The following is a 21,802-nucleotide window of genomic DNA, read 5'->3' on the forward strand; positions in this document are numbered from 1 at the left end:
TTATAATTCGCTAACATGGATTCATCTAATAACGGATGTATCGAAGTAATATGCATAAATAAATAAATAAATAAATAAATAAATAAATAAAGTGTATTAATAAAGTTTACAATTTTTTATTAAAAAATTCAAAATAAATATATCAAGATGGCAGATTCATTAAAACATGGTTTAAGTGTTTTCGAAATGAAATTATATAATTTAATTGTATGTACGAAGAATTGAATTCTTACAGGAAGAAAAAAAATGATCATTACAAAATGACAGAATCATTACAATCTTGCAATGATCTTTATATTAAATATATTGTAAGATATTTAAACAAAAAAACAAACAAAAAATGACCAAAAAATAGACCAAAAGTTAAATTTTGTGTTAACAATGTTGAAAATTACAGCTAAAATCTGACCAAATATTCCAGTAAAATTATATTCGTAAAAGAAACAGTAAGTGATTCTGCAAAAAGTCAGTGTTAATCATATCCAAAATGTATTTTTGCTCTAGGGTATTCTTTTATTTTCTGGTATGTTTGTGCTATAGTGAGTATATGACGGACGTGTTGTTTGAACACATTGATGAGTAAGTAGTAGGAGATAATAAATGACTCTATTGTCATAGATAATATAAAAATACCCTGATGAAACAACACTGTCAAAGTGCTTCACTGATAACAGGAGTGTGTTATGGTTATGAGGTCATCCCTCACTGGCGCAGGCGCTTTTGGAAAAACCCGTTTCTTCGTCAATATGTAGAAACTGCGCCGCTTGTTTGTCAGTGAGCCCACAAATCGAAACTTCAATATCCACTAACTTATCTCCCTGAAACATAAGGGGTAACATATTTATATTCACACGTGTGTGTTCGCTTTTTATAAACGTGAAGACGGATTCACGCTTTGAGGACAATTTCAACGTCGATGACCGTCAGTTGTGTTGGGGGATACGATACAGAGGTAAGTCGCTGTCTTCCACCCGGTACCGCTTCATGTTAGCCTGTCGTCAAGGGGCTACGCTGCTAACTGCTAGCACAGCCGCACTCACCAACGGAACAGAATCTGCCGTAACGTCACCTAACAGAAACAGCCGTTACGAGGTGTTACCAGAATGTTCGTCACCGTGAACCAGCTTGTGAAAAAAATATAATTTGTGTAATAAATGACGTGCTAATGTTATTAACGCTTCCGATAACGTTAAACTGAATGGGGGGCAGTCAGGAGGTGGGTCTAGCAGCTTTTTTAGGCCACCAGCAAGACCCGCCTAGCTAACGTTAGCTCGGCTGGGTAGCAGTGGCGCTGTATGTCACCACCTGGTAGCTTTCCAACCGGCGTCACACCGGGACAACGTATCCGGTGTGTTAGCACCGCTTGTAGTGGCTTGGCTCCGGTAAAGTTGTCAGTATAGAATAAACGCTAGTGTTTTTTTTTTAATTTATATATATAAATATATATACGCACACATGTCAACACTGTAGCTGGCTGTCACGGTTAGCTGGATATATTTGAAACAGCCGTGACGTGGTGAGTCAGTGACCGTTGGTGTGGTTAACGTCTCGCTGGTTAACGATCAGCTAACTAGCTCCGTGCTAGCCGCTGTCGTTAGCGAGCTAACAAAGGGCCGTTGCTCCTCCTCGCTTTGTATGCTCGATGTTGCATTTTCAAATAACTGTGGGGTTACTTATGAAGAGGAAATAGGTACGTAACGCAAAGGTTTATGTTGATTTTTAAATTACACATTTAATTAATGTACGCCGTCGCTTGTGTTATTTATTAACGCGATGTTATTGCTACTAACCAGGTTTGGGTCTGACATTGTGGTTACTTGTGCTGGTAATGGCTGCAAACATGGCACGGTTAACGTTATAGATGACTAATAAGCATTAAGATTTACATTGCAAGCCTGCGTGTATAAAATATAATAGATGTCAGGATGCACAACTGTTAACACTTACAAAAACAGTCACTAATTGGCACCGGTGTTTCGCGTCTACGGTTTAAATGTTAAGTTTTATAACGTTGAGGCCATTTCAACAATGGACTTTAAATTAGTAATTAAGACAATGTTGACTTACTTCATTAGTGACAGCGTTATGTTATTTAATGTTTACACCGGACAATGAGGAGTAATCAGCTGTTAACTGTGCTCAATTCGTTACTGATGGTCTTTAACAAATGTGAAGCATTGAGAGGTTAGTGTGTCAGTCTGAAAGCCTGAGGAATGCATGTGGGATTTGTGCCGCATTACATATGCATTAATCGGTTGTATATTATATACTTTGTGTAGTTAAACACTTAATGCTTACTAAACACACCACTTGAATGTTATATTGAGCTAAAAAAAAAAAAACATACAGCGAATGTGCCTAAGGGGACTTGCAAATAAGCTCTGTGAATGCAAGTGCAAGCATGTTCCCTATGTTATATATCCTTGGTTAAGACAGATTTTATCAGAGGGGAAGAAGCTTGAACACAATGTCTCATTCATCAGTTAAAAATAATATACAGTAGTAGATGATCTAGTGATTGACTTGTAGAGGAGGTAATGCCATGTATGCCCATATATGTGTGCTCTGTCAACTGTGCTTGTTTTAAAAGCAAGGTCATTAAACTTTATGTATACTGTAAATTCTATTTGTGAACACTTTGGCTGGTGTCTTACATATTTTGTTGACATTTGACATATTGTTGGTTACTTTCAGAAACATGTCAAGCAGCTTTTGTTTTCTTTTTTTTCTCTTGCAGTGAAACTGGATTGGTGCACACTCCGAGTGTCTGGCCACCCTGCCTTTGCCTGCTATAGGAAGTTTGGTGCCTGTCGTAGGCTGTGCACGTTAGTTCCTCACCAGTGAGTCCTTATGCTTGATAGAAGCTGCACCTTGTGTCTTACAGAATGGATGGTGTGGACTTAAAGAGACTCGTGTGTCAACATCAGCAATCTGCGTTCTGCTGTGGTGTTCATTCTTTTACCATTTACAGGAGAACACCTCCCATCCTACACCTCCACTCTCTGCACTATATATATAAAGACCATCTTTAAGCAATAAAAAGACAGATAGAAGTTGCAAAACTTTCTTCTTTTTTTTTTTTTTCTTTTTAAAGCGCACGGGTAGATACTGCTTACATGGCCGACATGGAAGTATCCTTATTTTAATTTTTCAGTTATAGTACCCCCTTACTCTTAGTGTGGGTGGTGGGATGTCGGAAAAGCCAGACGACAAAATGGTGAAGTTCCTGGCTCCCCCCCAGAAGAGTGGAAATGGCCCCAGTTCTGGTTCAGATTCGATGGTGAGTGAATGCCGGCCAACAGAAGTGAGACGCCGGCATCACACCATGGAGCGTGATCGATGTAATCCCGAACACCGTTTCTTCCGCCGTAGTGTCATCAGTGATTCCAATGCTACAGCATTAGCCCTACCTTTACCCAGCAAGATCCCCATCCCTGCACCTCAGCGGGTTCAGCTACGAGAAGTAGTCCCCCAGCGGCAACAAGCTGCTGCTGTTGCTCATTTACCACGGACTGAACCGAGTTTAGCTAAAGATGAGGAGTCTGTTAAGAATGGAAGAGGAGGAGAAGGAGAAGAAGAAAGAAAGGATATAGAAATAGCCAAGGTGGATGTAGTGCCTTCAGTGCAGGAGCCTGTCATTGTTGTACAAGAAATCTGTGATGGGGAGGTGGTGATAGCAGCCAACGCCACACCATGCTTAGGAACCGAATTGCCAAGACAAACAGAACCTGAAAGCATCGCTGATGTGAAGGTACCTAATGAAGAAGAGGGGGACGAAGATAAGGATGCCAAGGCACGAGCAGAGGCAGAGCAGAGAGAAGCTGAGAAAAAGGAGCTGGACGACATCGAAGAGGCAGAGACCAAAGCAGTAGGGACATCACCAGATGGGCGTTTCCTAAAGTTTGATATAGAAATTGGACGTGGCTCCTTCAAGACCGTCTACAAAGGCTTGGACACTGAGACCACAGTGGAGGTGGCCTGGTGTGAACTGCAGGTATGAATGATTGTTCTTATTATTCACCTTCCTTCTTTGAGTCACCCTTAGTGTTGCATTCTCTACAGGTATCATCATCTGTTTTTCTTTAGACCTTTTAATTTGATCAGACTTAAACATGGAAGAATAGACCCAAAGCAACTTCCTTCCACTGTGATACCTGAGTTACAGCCACTGTCGCTCCCCCTCTGACACACTGGGCTAGCATTTCCCTTTTGATTGTTTCAACATTCGTCAGAAAAGCATAGCGAAAAAAGTACCACATCCCCATTTTGCTTTTGTGGTACAGCTCAATCCATATTGGTTGCCGTGGTTGTACTTAAGACTGAGATTGTCTTGAGTAAAAAGTATTTATTAATTTATTGCACTTTAAGACACTGGCAGATTACCAGAACAGTCAAGGCATTGATGACTAAAGACACTTTAGACACCAGAAATTGCGTTGGACTAGTCTCTGGGTTAGACTTTTATTTGCCCTGGTAGTGTGCAGTTCATGACTCACAATAATGACTTTCCATCTTCAGTTTTAACACTGGCAGAGCTTTATATATCATTTAAATAAAGAAAGGAATTATGGTACATTAACATTAGAACTGAGCAAATTCTTGTCACCAAATGTGAGATTAGTTATGTGGGTAAATATAGGTAAAACTTCATTGAGAGTAAAAATGCTATTAAACTGATTTATAATTTGCAATTTCCCGATTAAACTGGGGCAACAGGAGTCATAATTAACTTGTTAAGTCTTTCCCTTGTCTTTGAGCTTCAATATGCTTGAGTTAGTTACAGCTAAAACCCATTTCATTGTTATTACATCTACAGTGTTTTTGCTTTAAATCTTGTACAGACTATCTTAAAATTTCTGCTGCCTGTCCAGTTAAATCAGCTACATGGCCCTCAGCAAAGTTTGACCTCATTCACCACATGACTGTTTGCTTTTACCGTTTTCACCCTGCCATGAGAGGCACAGGCCTCACACGGCTACACACAAACAGCCATAGCTACACATGCACTCTGGTTTCAGAACAATGTGAAGATTACAGACACGTGCCCCTCCCCCCATCTCTCGCTCGCTCTCTCTCTCTCTCTCGCACAGACTGGATCGAGCGCATGCTCAGTGCATTCCTACTCTGAATGCTTGAATGTAAAATGGGTCACATTCCTGATAGAGGAATCTCCTGTGTGAAGTGAAGCAGACCAGCTTGCCAAGGCCTGCTTCTTAACTATCAGTCCACATCCCACCTTTTTTTTCTTCAAGCTAAATTCACTAATGATAACTCTGCCTTCCTACTTCTCTTAACTAATATTATACCCAGTGTATCCTTAATTAGTGTTATCTTAACTCTATTTTTCCTTTTCACCTAAAGAAACTCATTTGCCAACTATTGTAGAAGGAATAGAAAGCCATGTGGGGTGCTAATAAGTACGTTATGAGTAAAAAAAAAAAAAAGTTTTGTGGTCTCATGTGACTTTCCGAGGACTAGTTTCAAAGGGCACAGGAAAGTCAAAACTGTAACACCTTTTTGTTTTTCTTTGTATGGTTTGTAGAAAATGATTCACCCAAATGTCTAGGTGCTCTAGATGGGTGTCTTTCAGTTACCACTTGTATCTGGAGGCAGGTCCAGTGCAAAGAATTGATTTATTGACATTTTTCACAGTTGAACTAGAATCTGTTTTGTTTTATGCACGCGGCCTGTTCTGAAATATGACCATGAAATCTGACACTCAAATTCCCCCCTTCGCCCCTCAGCTCAAGAGTTTCAGTGCTAGGAGCTGCTCAGCTGCACACGAGAAGCTGAAATCCCCTCTCACATGGTTGTTAAAGCTGCCCCATGATCACTCAAGTGCTAGTGTTACATTCTCCATACATCCTGAGGGCATAATTGGTCGAATACTACGGTAACATAGATAATTTCCATGTGCTTTTTTTCTGTTTAGCTTCAATTCAGACATTTTCTTCTTAGAAACCTTTGGCTGGTTTCATAAAAAAGGTTAGTTAATATCTTCCTTAAAAAACAAACAAATTAAAGATTGCACTGTTATAGGAACTCATCTGGTAAATTTACTTATTGTTTTGTTTCCTGTTGATGTCTGAATCAGTGATGCAGAAAGTAATCAGCATTGCCACTTGCTCACTGGGAATTCGGTGTCAGCTGGAAGCAACAGCAGCACTCTTGCCTATGCTAATGAAACAAGTCCGACAGGTTTTCCCTCGTAAGATCCTTTTAATCTTATTTAAACATGACAAACATTCATGGGCCACATTAGCAGTCCTGTGACGCTGCAATGCTCATTACACACCAAAAAAACATAAAAATGTTTTGTTGTTCACATTCCTACCATAAATAATAATAAAAAAGTTTGACCTAAAGGTGGGCAAACAAAGAGAATAGGTGAAAAAATTAGCCATTTGTCTTAGAGGAAGTCATAAAAACAAATGGAAATTTGTTACAAATTCTTCAGTAGATATTTCACTTTGGACTTTGGCGTGTTGGATTGATGGATCCAATCCAAGAAGCCCTAACTTACTCAAATGTTAGTGTGTAGTTTGATTTAAAACTGTCTTATTGGCTTATTCAGTGAAAGCCCATTTGTCCACAATCGTCTAAGAATTTTGTGGCATCCACCCCTTTTTTCACCTCACCCATGGACCCACACATTTGTTTCGGATCTTATTTTGTAGGCGTGTCTGGACAATAAGTAGGTCACCACAGAGAGGAAGTTGAGGGGGAAAAAAAAGAAAAGATTAAATATAGGAGCCTCCCCTTTCTTGCTCACTCATTTATCTTCAACCATGTCATCTTCCACTAGCTGCCTCCCCACCTCTTTCCTCTCTGGTATTAGCTGAAGCCAAACATTGAAAGATGAGGAAAAGAAGCCCAGGCATCCTTTAGAAGTTATGGGATGTCCTGCATGTCCAGCTGGCTGAAGGCATCCATTGGGAGTGACACACTATATCCAAGTAGTACAACACAGTGACTTGTAATTACTCTTCATACTTGGTAGTCTTAAGTTTATTATAAGATTAGATTTTTTTATTTATTTGAAGTTTATTTTTTCCATTAAGACAAGATTTGTTAAGAAACTTCCTGTAAAGTGAAATTCCTGACTTGCATTGTCAGCATTCCTCAGTAAAACCATGGTGTAGACTTCCTCATCACATACAGTGGTTTACTGTACTGTTTGCTTTGGCTAACCTGCTACTGTCAAGCAGCAATAAGTGGTTACTTATATAAAAATAATCAGTGTTGCAATAAATTGCAAAACAGTATTGATAAACCCCGGCACTGATATTGCAGTAATAATAATAATGAGTAATTGCTGCATTGCTGTAAGTTTAGAAGTTACAATTGTCTCCTATCAGTCACATCAATAGTTCATAGTACACTGAAAGAACTTAAATGTCATTTATCAGTAGGGAGGGGTACGTCAGTGAAGAAACCCAGCAGGGTTCAATGCTGGGTTTGTCTCTCAAAACCCAAAATAGACCAGAAAGCAAAACTGACACCATTGTTGAGCATTGTACTGTGTCGTGGTTCAGTTCTGACAAACTGTGGAAGCCTAAAGGAGTATTTATGTCTAAAATATATTGGACAAATAAGTTGATTTCATAGGTTATTTGTGGGAATGTGGAAGTGACTACAGACTTAACATAAACCTTGGTGTGTAATTTATAGAAAGAAAATCAAGAGTTGCAGTTTTCAATTTCAGTTCTATTACTGATGCCAGATCATAACAAAAATGTGCCCTGCCTGTAGTTACTAAACATGCTTCATATAAGATAAATTAGATTTTAATGATCCCACACTGGGGAAATTCACATGACACAGCAGCTTGTATACAAAAGGTGGATAAGAAATTACTAATATATAAAATCAATATATAGAACAGTGGTGGTGTTAAAGAGTCTGACAGCTGTTGAAATGAAGGACCTGTGGTAGCGCTACTTCTTACACGGTGGGAGTAGCAGTCTGTTGCTGAAGGAGCTGTTTAAAGCAATTTAAGGCAATGATATTTGACTTGAGAATTCACCATGAGATATTAGATGGGGATCATCACTATATCAGCCTATCTTGTCTACTGATTGTAATTTCTAAAAAGACACTGCTCTTGGTGTCTTCTCAATTACAATTTTTGATTATTATTTTTTTCAACTATTCAAAGTGGTTCAAACATATACAGACTGTAGTGGGAAAGCACCATTTTTATTTTACATTCTACATACTTTATCTGTGGATTAACAAGTGTGTGTTCTTTTCTACCCCAGGGTTGGTTTTAAATGAATAATCACCCTTCTGTCTTTGTGTCTGTTGACAGTTTGACTGACAGTCACAGTGTCATAGGGACCCTATAAAATTCTGTCCACAGAGACTTACTGCACTTAATGCAATAACTAAGTAACAGTTAGAGAGGAAATGCTTAACATGGTGTCTTGGCTTTTAGGCCCATAATCCGTTGCCCAGATTTCAACCAATGTTACCCAGAAGGCTCCATGTAGCCCTCGGTGTCAACCTCAGAGCAGACCTCGATGTAGGGACCTGACAGTGCCAGCCCTCAGCATGATCGCAGGCTTTTTTCACTTAGTCTATTTTTAGAGTTGCTGGGTTATTTATGATGGCCTTTGCCTAGAAGCAGTATTTTCGCCCTGCTTTGTAGATACTGTTGCTTACTGGCATTAGATGTGTTTCCCTTTATCTTGGAAATGCCTCAAGTCATGACAATGTCAGTATAGAAGATATATTCAGGCAGTTATGGTTGAAATTGATATCATGATCCAAAGTGATTTTCAGTGCAGTGGACTGTGTTCCACTCTTATACATTACTTCAAAGGAGACACTATACATAGGTAAAACAAAAACACCTTTATTATTATTAAAATCATTTGTTTGATGTTAATGGTTCAGTTTTGCTGCAAGTTGCTGAAAAGTTACCTATCTAAACCTATTTAATATTCAGTCCTATAATGTTGCACTGCATTGGTTTTAGCCCTAGTTCAGCCAGTTTAATTAATTCATTGTCTATATTGTGGAAATTAAATTAAATCTAACCACAGTTTTGTGTCTTGTCAGTGAGTATGGACCTCTGACAGAGATACTGACTGCCTTATATCGAAGACATGTTTTTTTTATGTTTCATGGGAATTTTCCATTTGATCAGTTTATACTAAGCAACAATATAATTTTAACTCTGATAATAACTTTCTCTTTGACTGCCTCACGTGCATTGGCTTGTTGAGGGGTGTGCCAGTGAACTCAACCAGTGGGTTCACGATTTCAGATACGTGTTGTGCTGACTCTGCAGAGATGATTAGAAACAGAAGTGTTAACTTGTCTGATGAAGAAGATATAACAAGATATACATAATTGGCACTACCTTTTTTCAGAGCAACATTCAAAAACCTCACAAGGCCAGTTTGGAGAGGCAGTGGTGGGAACACAGCTCTTCAGTGAGCTGACTCACGGCCACTCTGTCAGATAGAGCTGCTGTGATTCAACTGCAGCTGCTGTTGCCCTCCGAGTGCCTGCCAGGTTCGGTTTCCTAATTTATAGATGTTTAAAGCCTCGCCCTTCAAAAGGGGTATGTAGAATGTGATAGCACAGACTGTAGAAAAATATTCTCACTCAATCTGTAAAAAAACACCTAAAAGGTAGGCCTTTTAAGTAACACGTTAAGGGCAAACGTTGGGTATAATAAACTCTAATCATGTTTGTTTGAGTTCTCAAGCCAAACTAGATTATAACTTGAGATGAGATGTTATAAAATGGCCACAGCAACCTCAGCTAATGGGTCAAGAACACATGCCCAACATTATTGTTACCTTTTTGCCTTATTGGAAGGCTGAACAGTAAACATGGGGAGAGAGATAATATGCAAAAGTGCCTGGCCAAACTCAAAACAAGGCTGCAATCTTAACATCAAACTGTTGGTCCAATGGATAGTGTTACAAAGAAGAGTTTAAATATTGGGCCATAACATGGAAATATGTATGTATGGGTTCTGTGTTGAAAACAGTTGTTAGTTTTCTGTGTCTGTTGCTATTTGGTTGGCACAGATCTGAAATAATTGTTGCTGCATTTCTAAAAGTTAAAATATTTTTTATTTTACATCTTTATAAAAGATTATTAAATGAAAGAGAAAATGTTCAAATGCCGAGACTCTGTCTTTGATAGGAAGCCTTGGTAGTATTAAGAGAAAGTAGTTTGCTGCTCCGTTGTTTTGTGAATTGTGGATATTTGGCCTCTTTGATCAGGGTTTGTAGATGTACCAAAGACTGCCAGGCACTGTTCCCAGTGACAGTAAGAGCAGGACTTGGCTCAGGCCAACGAACTCATTCTAGTGATAGGTTAAGGGAGTGTGATGTGTGTCTCATGATGACAAGACAGTAACTTCCTGGAGGGTTTTTACAGGCCCTGGATCCTGCATGCTTTTAAGTGCTAAGAGAGCTGTATAATTAGTTTTCCCTGGCTTGTGCTGAGTAATTCATGGAAAACTCTAGAGGGGTTTTGAGTGGGAGTGAAATATTTTACTCTTGTTTTCTTTCTTAATTTTTGTGTAGATGACTCAGGTACATGCTGACACAACACATCACACCTACATTCTGACCTAACCTCTTATCAGTGTAGCTACTGAATTACAGTCTAAAGGTATCTTCCTGTGATCTTAGCCTGTGTATTTCTCAACATAAGTCACAGGGTGTTTGCATGCATTCATAAAATAACACTCCCAAGTTCTTATCATGTACAGGGAATGCAGTTTTTCAGCAAGTCTGACATTTGTTTTAAATGAGCTCTCTGTGTGGCAGTGTGCCTGCAGTCGAAATGTTGTCATTGATACAGTAGTTTGGTATTTGTGTTGGTTGGGGTGCTGCATATCCAAGCTTGAAGCCCTTAAGGCTGTGAGGGCTGTCATGGATGTTTTGCATGACTGTTCATGTGGTGTTCATGAAGAAAAATGGGAACCACAGCCCCACTCGATAAATACTCTGCAAAGTAGGTCAGTTGGCCCAAGTGCCTGGTAGACCTACATTACTCTTCCCTCACCCTCTGTTTCCTGACATTGCCTCCTGATTCAGTGCCCACCCCCCGCTCCTAATTGTTCCCGCATGTTTCCCTTTAACTTTTCTGCCCTACCTTGCCCCCAGACATTGAAAACATTCAACCTTCACATTTCCAACAAAAGCTGCAGCAGTCCCAGTAATGTTTTTCTTCGAGCATTGTCAGTTACTGGAAAGTTTTCTATCTCTTACGGACACTCACACAAAGCCATATGCTCACGCTCAGCTCAAAATCGAGCTGAATTTCCTGGACAGCTTGGCCTATGGCCAGCTCTCTGGGGGTTTCAAGGGAGGTCTTTGGCTGCAGGGTTTCACTGGGCTTGTCTAATTCATATGGGTTTGCTGCTCTATAGTCATGCGTGCTGTAAATGTAGGTCACGCCATGAAGCACTCGGGAAACCTGAGGAGGGCGGTTGTACGCATTCCAGATTTCTTATGCTAATGCACAGACCCTACTTAAAGGGGTTATTGCCAATCCTTAGTTATGTATCAGTCAGTTTATAGTTAAATCCCACTGGACAAACAATGCTTTTAGCTCTGCTTATACTTTGCTATAATTCATTGACAAACTTATCAGCTGCCAGACATATGTTGATTCTTATCATCCATAGCTTTGTTCAGAATACAGGCCCTGGCGATGTTTGCCTCATACCAGACACAGCTGGTAATATATCATTATTTACTGTTTATGTCACTCTCTTACTGTTGATGTTGTGAATAATGATGCACAGATTTGATGAAATTAACAGTAAGTAAGAACCGAGTCAGAATTACTCTCCTGACAATAATCCATCAGCACAACAGATTATTTTTCCACATCTAAACATATAACATGATGTAATGTATATTGATTGTATTCTTGTTATGGTGATTATTTATTTCTCCACGCTGCGTAAACCAGTTAAAAAAAAAAACATTTTTTATCCAGTCTTTATGAAAGTAATGTTTGTGGGTGCGTCTGTCTTCACCATGTCCTTTTTTATTTAGTCCTGTTTTAATAAAACATCTGAGTCTGAATCATTCAGTATTGAATGTGCTTGTTGACTAGTGACACCCACACCTCGCATTCTATATGCAGGTATCTGTTTTATAGCGGTTAGCTGAAATCTGTCTTTCTCATCATTCTCGCGTATCAAGTTGCTAGTTGGGCTGTCCCAGATGTCCGTTACTCATTTTCCAGAAATCTGCTGGTTACACCAGAGGCCATGAAACATTGGCCCTTTCTCCCAGAGTTTAAATCATGGTCAGATAGTGCTGAGATAAAAATTTATTCACACAAATTTGGCAACGTGGCTCCTTCTCGCAGAGTTTGACGTAATGTGTGAAAGTGCGATAGTGTTTATTGGACATTATAACTTTTATAACTTCTCTCATTCACTGCTTTGTCTTAGCTGATGGCTCTTCCTCTCTCTATGTTGCTCTTTCCAACTCAGACTTTGAATCAGCTGACAAATCCTATCCATAATGCATTTACTTAACAAAAGAGTAACTGATCCGACGAATCACTTCATTCATTTAATTCATTCTTTTTATTTGTTTTAAGATGACAATGTCTTGAAATATGAAGATAAAGCTTCCATGCGTAATTCATAGGTTTTAGATGGATAGAAGCTTTGCACACTTTTGTTATTTTAGTTTGATTTATTTCATTCAGTTTTCAGATTGAGTTTGCTGTGCAGTTTAAACATCAATAGTTTGATTTTAAACAATTGTGGTTTTAATGACTTGAGTGTGCTGTGATTTAAATACATAACATTTATCAGCTTATTCCTGTTTGCAAACATTTGCATAATGTGTTAAGAAATTACCAAGTGTACAGGAACTGACAAAAAGGGTAACACTTAAAATGTTTTCTCGGATGCGCCTAAATAGAGAAGTTGAAACAGTGAGGCGTGTTTGACATTATGGTCTGCTCTGCACTGATCCTTTGTATCAGTCATGCTGTGGATCTTTTCTCGTTTTGGTTTTCCTGAATCTAGGACAAAGTTAGACACATTCATTTGGTTCACATTCGTCTGCCAGAAAAAACAGGGCCACATCCTATGCTTCCAACTGTATGTTTACTTGTGTGGAAGAAAATGCAAATCTCACTACGTTCAAGCATTTTATTGCATTTGAAGCCTTTAGGTTGACTATTTCTCCACTGTTCAAACTATATAGAGTCTATAGTCACAAATCTCCTTATGATGGAGGACACATTCAGGAAATAAAACTTAACTTTCCATTGGCATCTTTAACAATACTCTGTTTGGTTAGTGTTTTTGACATTAGTGTATTATCTATAAATTGATCAGTGTCCATCTCTGAATATTACAACTCTCTCTGTGACGTGGAAGATTTCTTAAGTATTCCTCTTTTGTTCCCTGCAGGATCGTAAGCTGACAAAGACAGAGAGGCAGCGCTTTAAGGAGGAAGCAGGAATGTTGAAGGGACTACAGCATCCCAACATTGTCCGCTTCTACGACTCCTGGGAGGGACCCTCCAAAGGCAGGAAGTGCATTGTACTGGTCACTGAACTCATGACTTCTGGCACACTTAAAACGTAAGTCTCAAGCTTAATGCACATTCATAAAGAACTTATACATAGTTAATACACCAGGGCTGTGACATTTTGATAAACGATCATCAGTTATGAATAAATTTAATGGAATTAAAATACAGTTCAGGTACATTTGCTTGTACAGGAAAAGGCTACATGGATATGTGAAAGTTCTGATCTGTTCTGTTGTAGATATCTGAAGCGGTTCAAGGTGATGAAAATTAAAGTTCTGCGGAGCTGGTGTAGACAAATCCTCAAGGGACTCCACTTCCTTCATACTCGGGCTCCCCCCATCATCCATAGGGATCTTAAGTGCGACAACATTTTCATCACAGGCCCGACAGGATCCGTCAAGATTGGAGACTTGGGACTGGCCACACTCAAGCGTGCATCATTTGCCAAGAGTGTTATAGGTACGACTCCAAAGTCATTTCTACCGCCTGGTCCCCATCCTGCTGCGGGGGCAGTACCATGTCTAAAGTCTTATTATGTGTGTATTGAAAATGCTTGTGTTTTAAAGAGGGTATTTTGCTTTGACTTGTTTTTCTGACGGTGTGGTTCAAAAACAGACCACAGCGTTTCAGCTGTCTCTCAAACCACAGCTCAAATGGAGGCCAAGTACTGTGGTGATCTTAGGCAGATAACCACAAGGCTTTCTCTCTTTGCACCCACACAGTAACTCTATCAAGTTTGGTCATTGTACAGAATATTTCTGTTCTATGTTTCTCCAAAAAAAAAAAGAGAGGGTTTTTTTTTTCAGGCACCTACTGAATGTAAGTAGCGCCTAACGTTTCTCACATTGTTAAATATTATTATAATAGTTGTCATGCCTTCTTGCAGGCTAACCTGGCCATGGCTTAAGGTATGGCCTTTGCTTCTGTCATAGACTGGTCTTTGTTCTGTGGTTTGGAAATATGTGGTCTGTTTGCCAGTTATACCTACAAATGTTTAACATCTCTTTCTATGGGTTTGCCTCAACAGGTTTTTTTTTTTCTAGCGTTTGTCTCTTGCTGTCTTTTAAAATATTGCAGGACTGCAGAAACTTTTTGCTCCATCTTTGTGTCCAGGGAGCTCTCCCCACTTTCTCTCTGTCAGCCTTTTGCCTTTGTTTTTTTGTTTATTTTATTTTACTTTATTTTTATTTTTATTTTATTTTTTACTTTCACATTCTTGGGTATGTTTTTGAAATGTAGGCTCTAGCCTCAGCTGTGCCCCATTCTGCTGTTTGGAATGAATAGGGTACTGCTGGTCATTGAGTAAGTATGAACTTTTATGGGCCTGGTAAGTCTGACAGTGTGCTGTAACACACATCAATATCAAAAACAATTACATTCAAATAATCAAATGAGTTTTTCTGTGTAAGACCTGAGATTGAAAAATGATCAGTTAATACAGAAAGGCTGATGTGCAAAGACACACTACTTAGCACGGTAACTAGCTATGGGATCTGCTTCTCTCAGCCTTGACCGTAACAGTTTCCTTCTGCAGGTCAAGGAGAGATGGTAAGTCAGACTTCGAAAGGTAAGTGTACTGTGAAAGGTTATGTTAATGTGTTTGTAAGGTAAGGTCTTGACAAAAGTTATTTCCATAGCTAGTCATATTTCTCTCATGAGATCATCCGCAAACAAATTCACTGCAGTCTGGCCTGGATGTTATTCTCGAGTGCCAAAACTTTACCCTTTTTGAATATGGTAAACAACATTCATTTTGGCTAACAAGTGTGTTCTGTACATTGGCTGAACTCAGTCGCATTCTTATATCGCAACATGTGAAGGTCTTACACAGACAAACACGTGCTTTCTTCTCTGCAGTCTAACTGAGCCCAGCTTCTCCCTCCTTTTTTGTTTTCTGTCTCTTTTTTGCTTTCCTTCCCCTTTTCTTTTTTTTTTCTCTCTCCTCCAACTTTCACCTCACAGGTTCTACTCCAGGAGGTGTCAACAAGCTGGTCACTCTTCTCATCCTCCTCTTCCTCAACCCCTCGCGGGTTAGAGGAGCAGAGGGGCAATGGGTTGTGAGAAGCCCACTCGATCAGTAAGGGAGTTCGAGAGTTCTGAATAGTTGTTTTGATTTAAGGTACCCCTGAGTTCATGGCGCCTGAGATGTATGAGGAGAAGTACGACGAGTCAGTGGATGTGTATGCCTTTGGAATGTGCATGCTGGAGATGGCCACCTCAGAGTACCCTTACTCAGAGTGCCAGAATGCTGCACAGATCTACCGCAGAGTTACCAGCGTAAGTCTTCCTTTCAGCCCTCCATGTCACCCCTCTGCCCCTGCCTACACCTCTTCCTATATGCCAAGAAGGCTAGTGTCCCATTCCTACAGCTCTTCTCCCTTTTTTTATTTCACCCCTTAACATGAGTGTATTTCTGTATCTCCCTGAAAAGTTCCTAACACCCTGTTTGAATAACCCACAAACCCAAAACCTCAAAGAGAAGTGCTATTCACACCAACAAGCCCCTTTGCTTTATCTCATGCTGTTTTTTTTTCTTTCTCCTTCCTCCTAATTTATATTGTATGTTGGGTAAGCATGTAGACCTGAGGTGTTGATGATTGATAAGAGGCTGAACAAGCACAGTCCTGCTTAATAGTTCAGTCTTGTGATGACGCCAGGAGGGCAGTAACTGTCCTAGAAAAAACACATATTTTTAGTCTTATTCACACAGTTCATGCTGGCTTACTTTTGAAATGCACACTGTAGTCACTGATATGATTCATACAGTCTTGCAATTACAAGAGTCTCATAGATAAAGAGGTTAAACGTGTTCTTGGAGTGGTATCTACAAAATGTGCCTTGAAATCTATATAAGTGTCCTCAGTTTATCATCAACTGCACAGATACTGAATCTTTGCCATGTGACTCAGAGGATTTCATTTTATTTACTCCACTTCTATGTATTCTAAAGTAGTTTTTAAGCGCTCTTTATGAGCCGCAAATAGCTCTTACTGCAGAGCACCAAACACAGTTGGCTTAGTTGGAAAACAAAGTTCTGCTGTGGTGTATTTAGGTAGTGTCACATGCTCTGGCTTTACAGTAGTATCCCTTGGAGAGAAGGGCTGTTGTTCTTCCTATTCTGTCATCCTGCTCAGCGGTTCAGCTCTCAGTCAGTCCTCCATTTTCCTGTAGCACCATGCAGTTTCCTGTTGCTATTGGCTCAGTTCATCACCTCTCTTTAGCTGTCCTCTACTGACATATACCCTCCTTTTCCCCATCACCTGACGTTCTGCAGTTTTTAGACACCACGATGTAGGTAGCATGCCACCCTTTTAGTTTATATAAAATATTTAAATGGTTTGCTGAGGTTTCACCAAAGCAGCCACTTCAACTTCGTACTGTGACGTTAAGAATTAATTCCAAAACAAAATTTAAAGATAATGTTTAAGGCTGTCATTATCTCAGTCAAGCGGGATATGACAAATATTTTTGTGGTACTAATTTAGAGTCTCTAAGTTGAAAAAGACTACAAGGCATGGGATAGTCTCCAAAATAAGAAAAGGTCAGATGAAAAGAAGAACCATTCTCATTCAGGCTTCTGTGTTTCCTGTAGGGGGTGAAGCCGGGCAGCTTCGACAAGGTAGCCATTCCTGAAGTGAAGGAGATCATCGAGGGATGTATTCGCCAGAACAAGGATGAGAGGTCTCTAACTTAACTTTTAACAGGTTTCGTGTTGTCTAGCTCTCCAGGAAAACATGCATTTGCTCACCACTTGTCTCCTTCTATTTAGGTATTCAATCAAGGACCTTCTGAACCATGCCTTCTTCCAGGAGGACACAGGGGTGCGTGTGGAGTTGGCAGAAGAGGACGATGGAGAGATGGTGGCTATTAAGCTGTGGCTGAGAATTGAGGATGTGAAGAAACTGAAGGGAAAGTACAAAGACAACGAAGCTATTGAGTTTTCTTTTGACCTCAACAAAGATGTCCCAGAGGATGTGGCTCAGGAAATGGTAAAATGAACTTTTAATTCTTCAGTCTACCTTGTGAAATTAAAGGCTTTTTATTGTAATCTTTGAAATCTTCATTGCTGAATTAATCATCATGTCGTGCTGTAGGTCGAGTCTGGTTATGTGTGCGACGGTGACCACAAGACTATTGCGAAGGCCATTAAAGACAGAGTGTCTCTAATCAGTCGCAAGAGAGCACAGCGGCAGCAGGTGTGTCCATACTCTCCACAGTACAGCTTATGTTATTTATGTTTACTTGAATTCTTCTCTCAGTTTTATCCATGTATCTGTGCTGTGATGTTAGTGCTCTCTTTTAAATACATTTGTTGCTGACTGCCATGCAGGTCAGAGAAGATCAGGAGAAGAGAAGGATAGAAGAAGAACAGCAGAGTCAGATACCACCAGCACAACCACCAGGCCAACAGTCAAGCACGGAGGTGCCTCAGTCTCAGCCAGTGCCACAGCCGGCTTCGTACGTCCCTCCACAACCAAACCAACACAGCACACAGATGTCTGCCCAACCTGCATCTCAGCAGAGCCTTCAGAGCTCCAACTACAGCACTTCTCAATCAACCCAACTGACTGGCATGGCACAGGGGGTCCCTTATGTCCCCCACTCAACAGGGCAAGTCCCAGTTTTGGTTCAGGGTCAGAGCGTGGCTACCATTCAGCCAGAGTCGGAGGAGCCCGAGTCTGAACACCAACAACTACAGCACACTGGAGGAGGTGTGTGTCAAGTCTAATGTTGAGTCAGTCTAGGTTAGTGCATTTAGTGTCTTTTCATAATTTAACCTTGTTGTCCCTCGCTTACAGCCAGTCACATGGGAGACAGACCACCCGGTTCCTCCATCCTTCCCGAAGCCCAGCCTCCTCAGCCTGGAATATCTTACAGCTCCCCTCCCAGTCAGCACCATCAGCCCCCGGTGTCATGCCCGCAGACACAAAATGACCAAACGCAACAGCAGCAGTTGTCAGTGGTGAGTCACGTTAAAAATAGGACATAGTCTTGTGTTTTGAAGAGAGTCAGATGATTTCCCCAAGGTCTGTACTTCTCAAAAATTACGAATACATATAAAACTACCGGGCCATTTTAGATAATACAATACAGTTTGATCCTCTATTCATTTACTTTCTCTTTGTGGTGCATAAGGTTCAACCCCAAATACAAGGTGTCCAGCCTGAAGTTGTTCCTGTTGCGCCCAGCAACCAGCCTGTTCCAGTTGCACCTTCACAGGTATATGTTGTAGTTCATGTCTTCGTGTCTTTAAAGAGTAACTTCACACCAACTGAAAAGCGTGATTTCACTGACCTCTGGTTATAGGTTTTACCCTGTTGCACCCAACAGCACACCTAATAGTTATGTTGTTCTGAACATACTTCGGTATCACTGGAGTAAGCGTGAACTTCAACCACTTAAAGTCAGCAAAAACAGAGGGTGTTAAGTTAACCTTTAAAGCCTGTATTGTCTGCTACAGATGACGGCATTGAAAACAGCTGAGTGGTTCAAATCCAGATTTTTCCACTCTCTTCTGTTTATATTTTCCTTAGTTTGCTTTTCTTTTAATTCTCAAGTTTCCTACTCTTACCCTGTGTTATGTTTTGTTTCTTATAGTACGGAGTTTACTACCAACCATCGCTTCCCCCTCAGGTAGATAAAATGTCCCATTTTCCTGTTTTTTTAAAACACCCACAGCCTTTCTGGGAAACAGAATAAACATATTTGTCTGCACAGCAGGCACAGCCTTTGTGGTCAGTTTCAGATGTTTGCTACAGAATTAGCAGTTTTTAAACTTGCAGCTGCAGTGTGGATTGACATGCCATGCAATGTTTCTAAAACACACTGTAGAGTTGACATTCACCTCATGTTGTCACATTAGTAAATGATTGATTTATGCAGCTATGTTGTCCAACAGGTAAGTGCATGTGTCTTTGGAGTAGAGCCTAAATGAACCTTGAGAGATTTAGTTTAAAAAGAAACCGGTTTTCAGGATGCCACTTTAAATATGTGTCACTTTTTAACCTCGCCTGATGTCTTTGATTATTTTATTCCCTCTATACTTACAGATTCCCACCCAGCAAGTGATGATACCCCCATCCTCTCAGTCGTCTCCCCCTCAACAGCAGCCTCAGCCAGAGAGCAGCAGTACTCATCAGAGCTCTACTTTACCACCGACACAGACTGGAGCTCAGCAGCTACAGGTGACACACACATCTTCACTGCTCATTCCCAACCTGCAAATTTGTTTAATTTTGCTTTAAGGCATACGCTGACATGTAGAGGTATTTGACTGATTAACTCCACTGTTTCTTTTGACCACACTGCAATATAAGTTTCATGCTCTGCGTTTTTATATTTATGTTCTTTCTGAATCTTTTTTTTCTTTTCTCTGATCATTCAATCCTCATCCTATCATGGCTGTCTCCCTTTTTTTTCCTTTCTCTCTTTCCTTCTGCATGCTGCATATTCCTGCATGACTTTTAGTCTTGGGCCAATGATCCAAGTCCTCCTATCATGTCTCCTCCACTCAATGCTGAACATCTATACTTCCTCTATCAGGCCTCATGCCTCTCTGTTCTGCAGGTACTTTACAGAGCACTAAACAAACATGTGTGGGTGGGTATATGTCGGTCAGGTGTGAAGCATTTAGTTCACACCTCCTTACACGGTTTCTCTTTTTTCACCAATGACCACATGATTATTATAAAGAGGACAGTATAGTACGTTACAGTACTATCATCTGCTAAAATGTAAAAACAGAAGTGTTCATAACTTAAATATTGACCAAACATATCCTTCTGGTTGTTCTGAAAATCTAACAGCTCGAGGCTTTACTTGGAGCTTCAAATCCTGCAAAAACAAGCACACAAGTAGATGTAATAATCAAGACATTTATATCGCAGCTGCAAAACTCACCGTATTTTATTTTTCAAAAGGCAGTAACCTATATAAACATAACGTATATCCATTTCAGCAGAGCAGAGAAAAATGGCCACATTCTGACAGAGAATAAATTAAAACTCCATTGCACAGCAGTATTTTCACTGCCTCAGAGCTGAGTAATGGCGTCGCTTGTACTACCCTGATATAAATTTCACCAGGTTAAACAGCTCCGTCTGGTGGATGGTTTCTGGTTTAAATAATTTCTTTCCTGTGAATGTCTGGTTATAAATGACTAAATAAAGTTCTAAATCATTTCAGAAGTGCGATGCACAAACAATAGGACTTTCCATTTTGAGATCTGGGCCTTGATTAATGAACGTTTTGTGTTTCAGGCCCCTGTGAGTGTTCCTCAGTCAACACCAGTGGAGCAGCCAGCAGTTCCCACTGCTCTGGTGCCACCATCTGTAGAAAGGTGAGAAGGAAGTTATTTTTAAAAAAGCATGCGTACAATGTGTTCAATCTCTCTCTCACGTGTCCATTTCTGTTTCAGCTGCCTGTCAGATGCAGCGTCAGGTCTTAGTGACGGCAACGACGGAAGCTCGACATCAGGCGGTCGCCACGAGGGGCGCTCACTGAAACGTCACCAGCGCAGATCCGTACGCAGTCGCTCCCGCCATGAGAAGACCACAAGAGCCAAGCTTAATGTTCTCAGTGTACGGATTTCACCTGATGAATTCAGTCATATTCAAGCTCTTTGTCACAAAACAGTTAACCTGAATAAATGTTTTGCAGATCTCTAATGTGGGAGACAGAGTAGCAGAGTGCCAGCTGGAAACACACAACAGGAAGATGGTGACCTTTAAATTTGACCTTGATGGTGATAATCCAGAGGAGATTGCACAGATCATGGTAAAGTGGTTTTCTTTGGCTAAACTAACTAAACATTTGGGAAATGTTAACCCTCTAATGGTTGTTATGTTAAACACATAACTCTATACATGTATAGTAAATGTGTTATGGTGATCATTCACGAAATGTAATTGACTTGCAACAACAGTGACGATCCACTGTAACTGAACAAAAACAAGAGCAAAGGGCACGTGAACTAATGTTGCTCTCTTTAATATCTGCTGCATCGACCAGTATATGTAGTTTTAGTTACAGCAGCTGAACTTCTTTTACTTTCCGTTTCAGGTTGCGAGCGAGTTCATCTTGGAGAGTGAGCGAGAGTCCTTCATCGATCAGATCCGTGAGGTCATAGAAATGGCTGATGAGAAAGGAGAAGGCATGAAGGAGGGTTTTCCTCAGGTATTTTGTTACTACATATCATCCTGTTACCTAACTCCACATACTTACACTTTTGATCTTCAATTGCTGAACTTGAGGATGTGACC

General features: G+C 40.2%; 1 protein-coding gene across 3 annotated transcripts in view; it reads left to right on the forward strand.

The window, feature by feature from the left end:
* The first annotated feature begins 719 nt into the window (after window positions 1-719).
* The window catches only part of LOC104940458 (serine/threonine-protein kinase WNK1), a 29,447-nt gene continuing 8,364 nt past the window's right edge, over window positions 720-21,802 (forward strand). The window contains exons 1-17 of one of the 3 annotated variants that reach the window (XM_027273015.1): window positions 720-952; window positions 2,738-3,994; window positions 13,418-13,590; window positions 13,780-14,000; window positions 15,661-15,818; window positions 17,134-17,222; window positions 17,311-17,530; window positions 17,636-17,737; window positions 17,872-18,253; window positions 18,341-18,504; window positions 18,678-18,761; window positions 19,140-19,175; window positions 19,592-19,726; window positions 20,801-20,880; window positions 20,959-21,121; window positions 21,201-21,317; window positions 21,603-21,716. In XM_027273015.1, coding sequence (XP_027128816.1) covers window positions 3,191-3,994; window positions 13,418-13,590; window positions 13,780-14,000; window positions 15,661-15,818; window positions 17,134-17,222; window positions 17,311-17,530; window positions 17,636-17,737; window positions 17,872-18,253; window positions 18,341-18,504; window positions 18,678-18,761; window positions 19,140-19,175; window positions 19,592-19,726; window positions 20,801-20,880; window positions 20,959-21,121; window positions 21,201-21,317; window positions 21,603-21,716 — 3,042 coding nt within the window. In that variant the 5' untranslated portion in view covers window positions 720-952; window positions 2,738-3,190. Of the gene's footprint in view, window positions 953-1,374; window positions 1,691-2,737; window positions 3,995-13,417; window positions 13,591-13,779; window positions 14,001-15,660; window positions 15,819-17,133; window positions 17,223-17,310; window positions 17,531-17,635; window positions 17,738-17,871; window positions 18,254-18,340; window positions 18,505-18,677; window positions 18,762-19,139; window positions 19,176-19,591; window positions 19,727-20,800; window positions 20,881-20,958; window positions 21,122-21,200; window positions 21,318-21,602; window positions 21,717-21,802 lie in introns of those variants that run through there. The other 2 variants (XM_027273016.1, XM_027273018.1) reach the window with 2 other exon arrangements.

Source organism: Larimichthys crocea, chromosome XXI, assembly GCF_000972845.2.
Source record: "Larimichthys crocea isolate SSNF chromosome XXI, L_crocea_2.0, whole genome shotgun sequence".
NCBI lineage: Eukaryota > Metazoa > Chordata > Actinopteri > Sciaenidae > Larimichthys > Larimichthys crocea.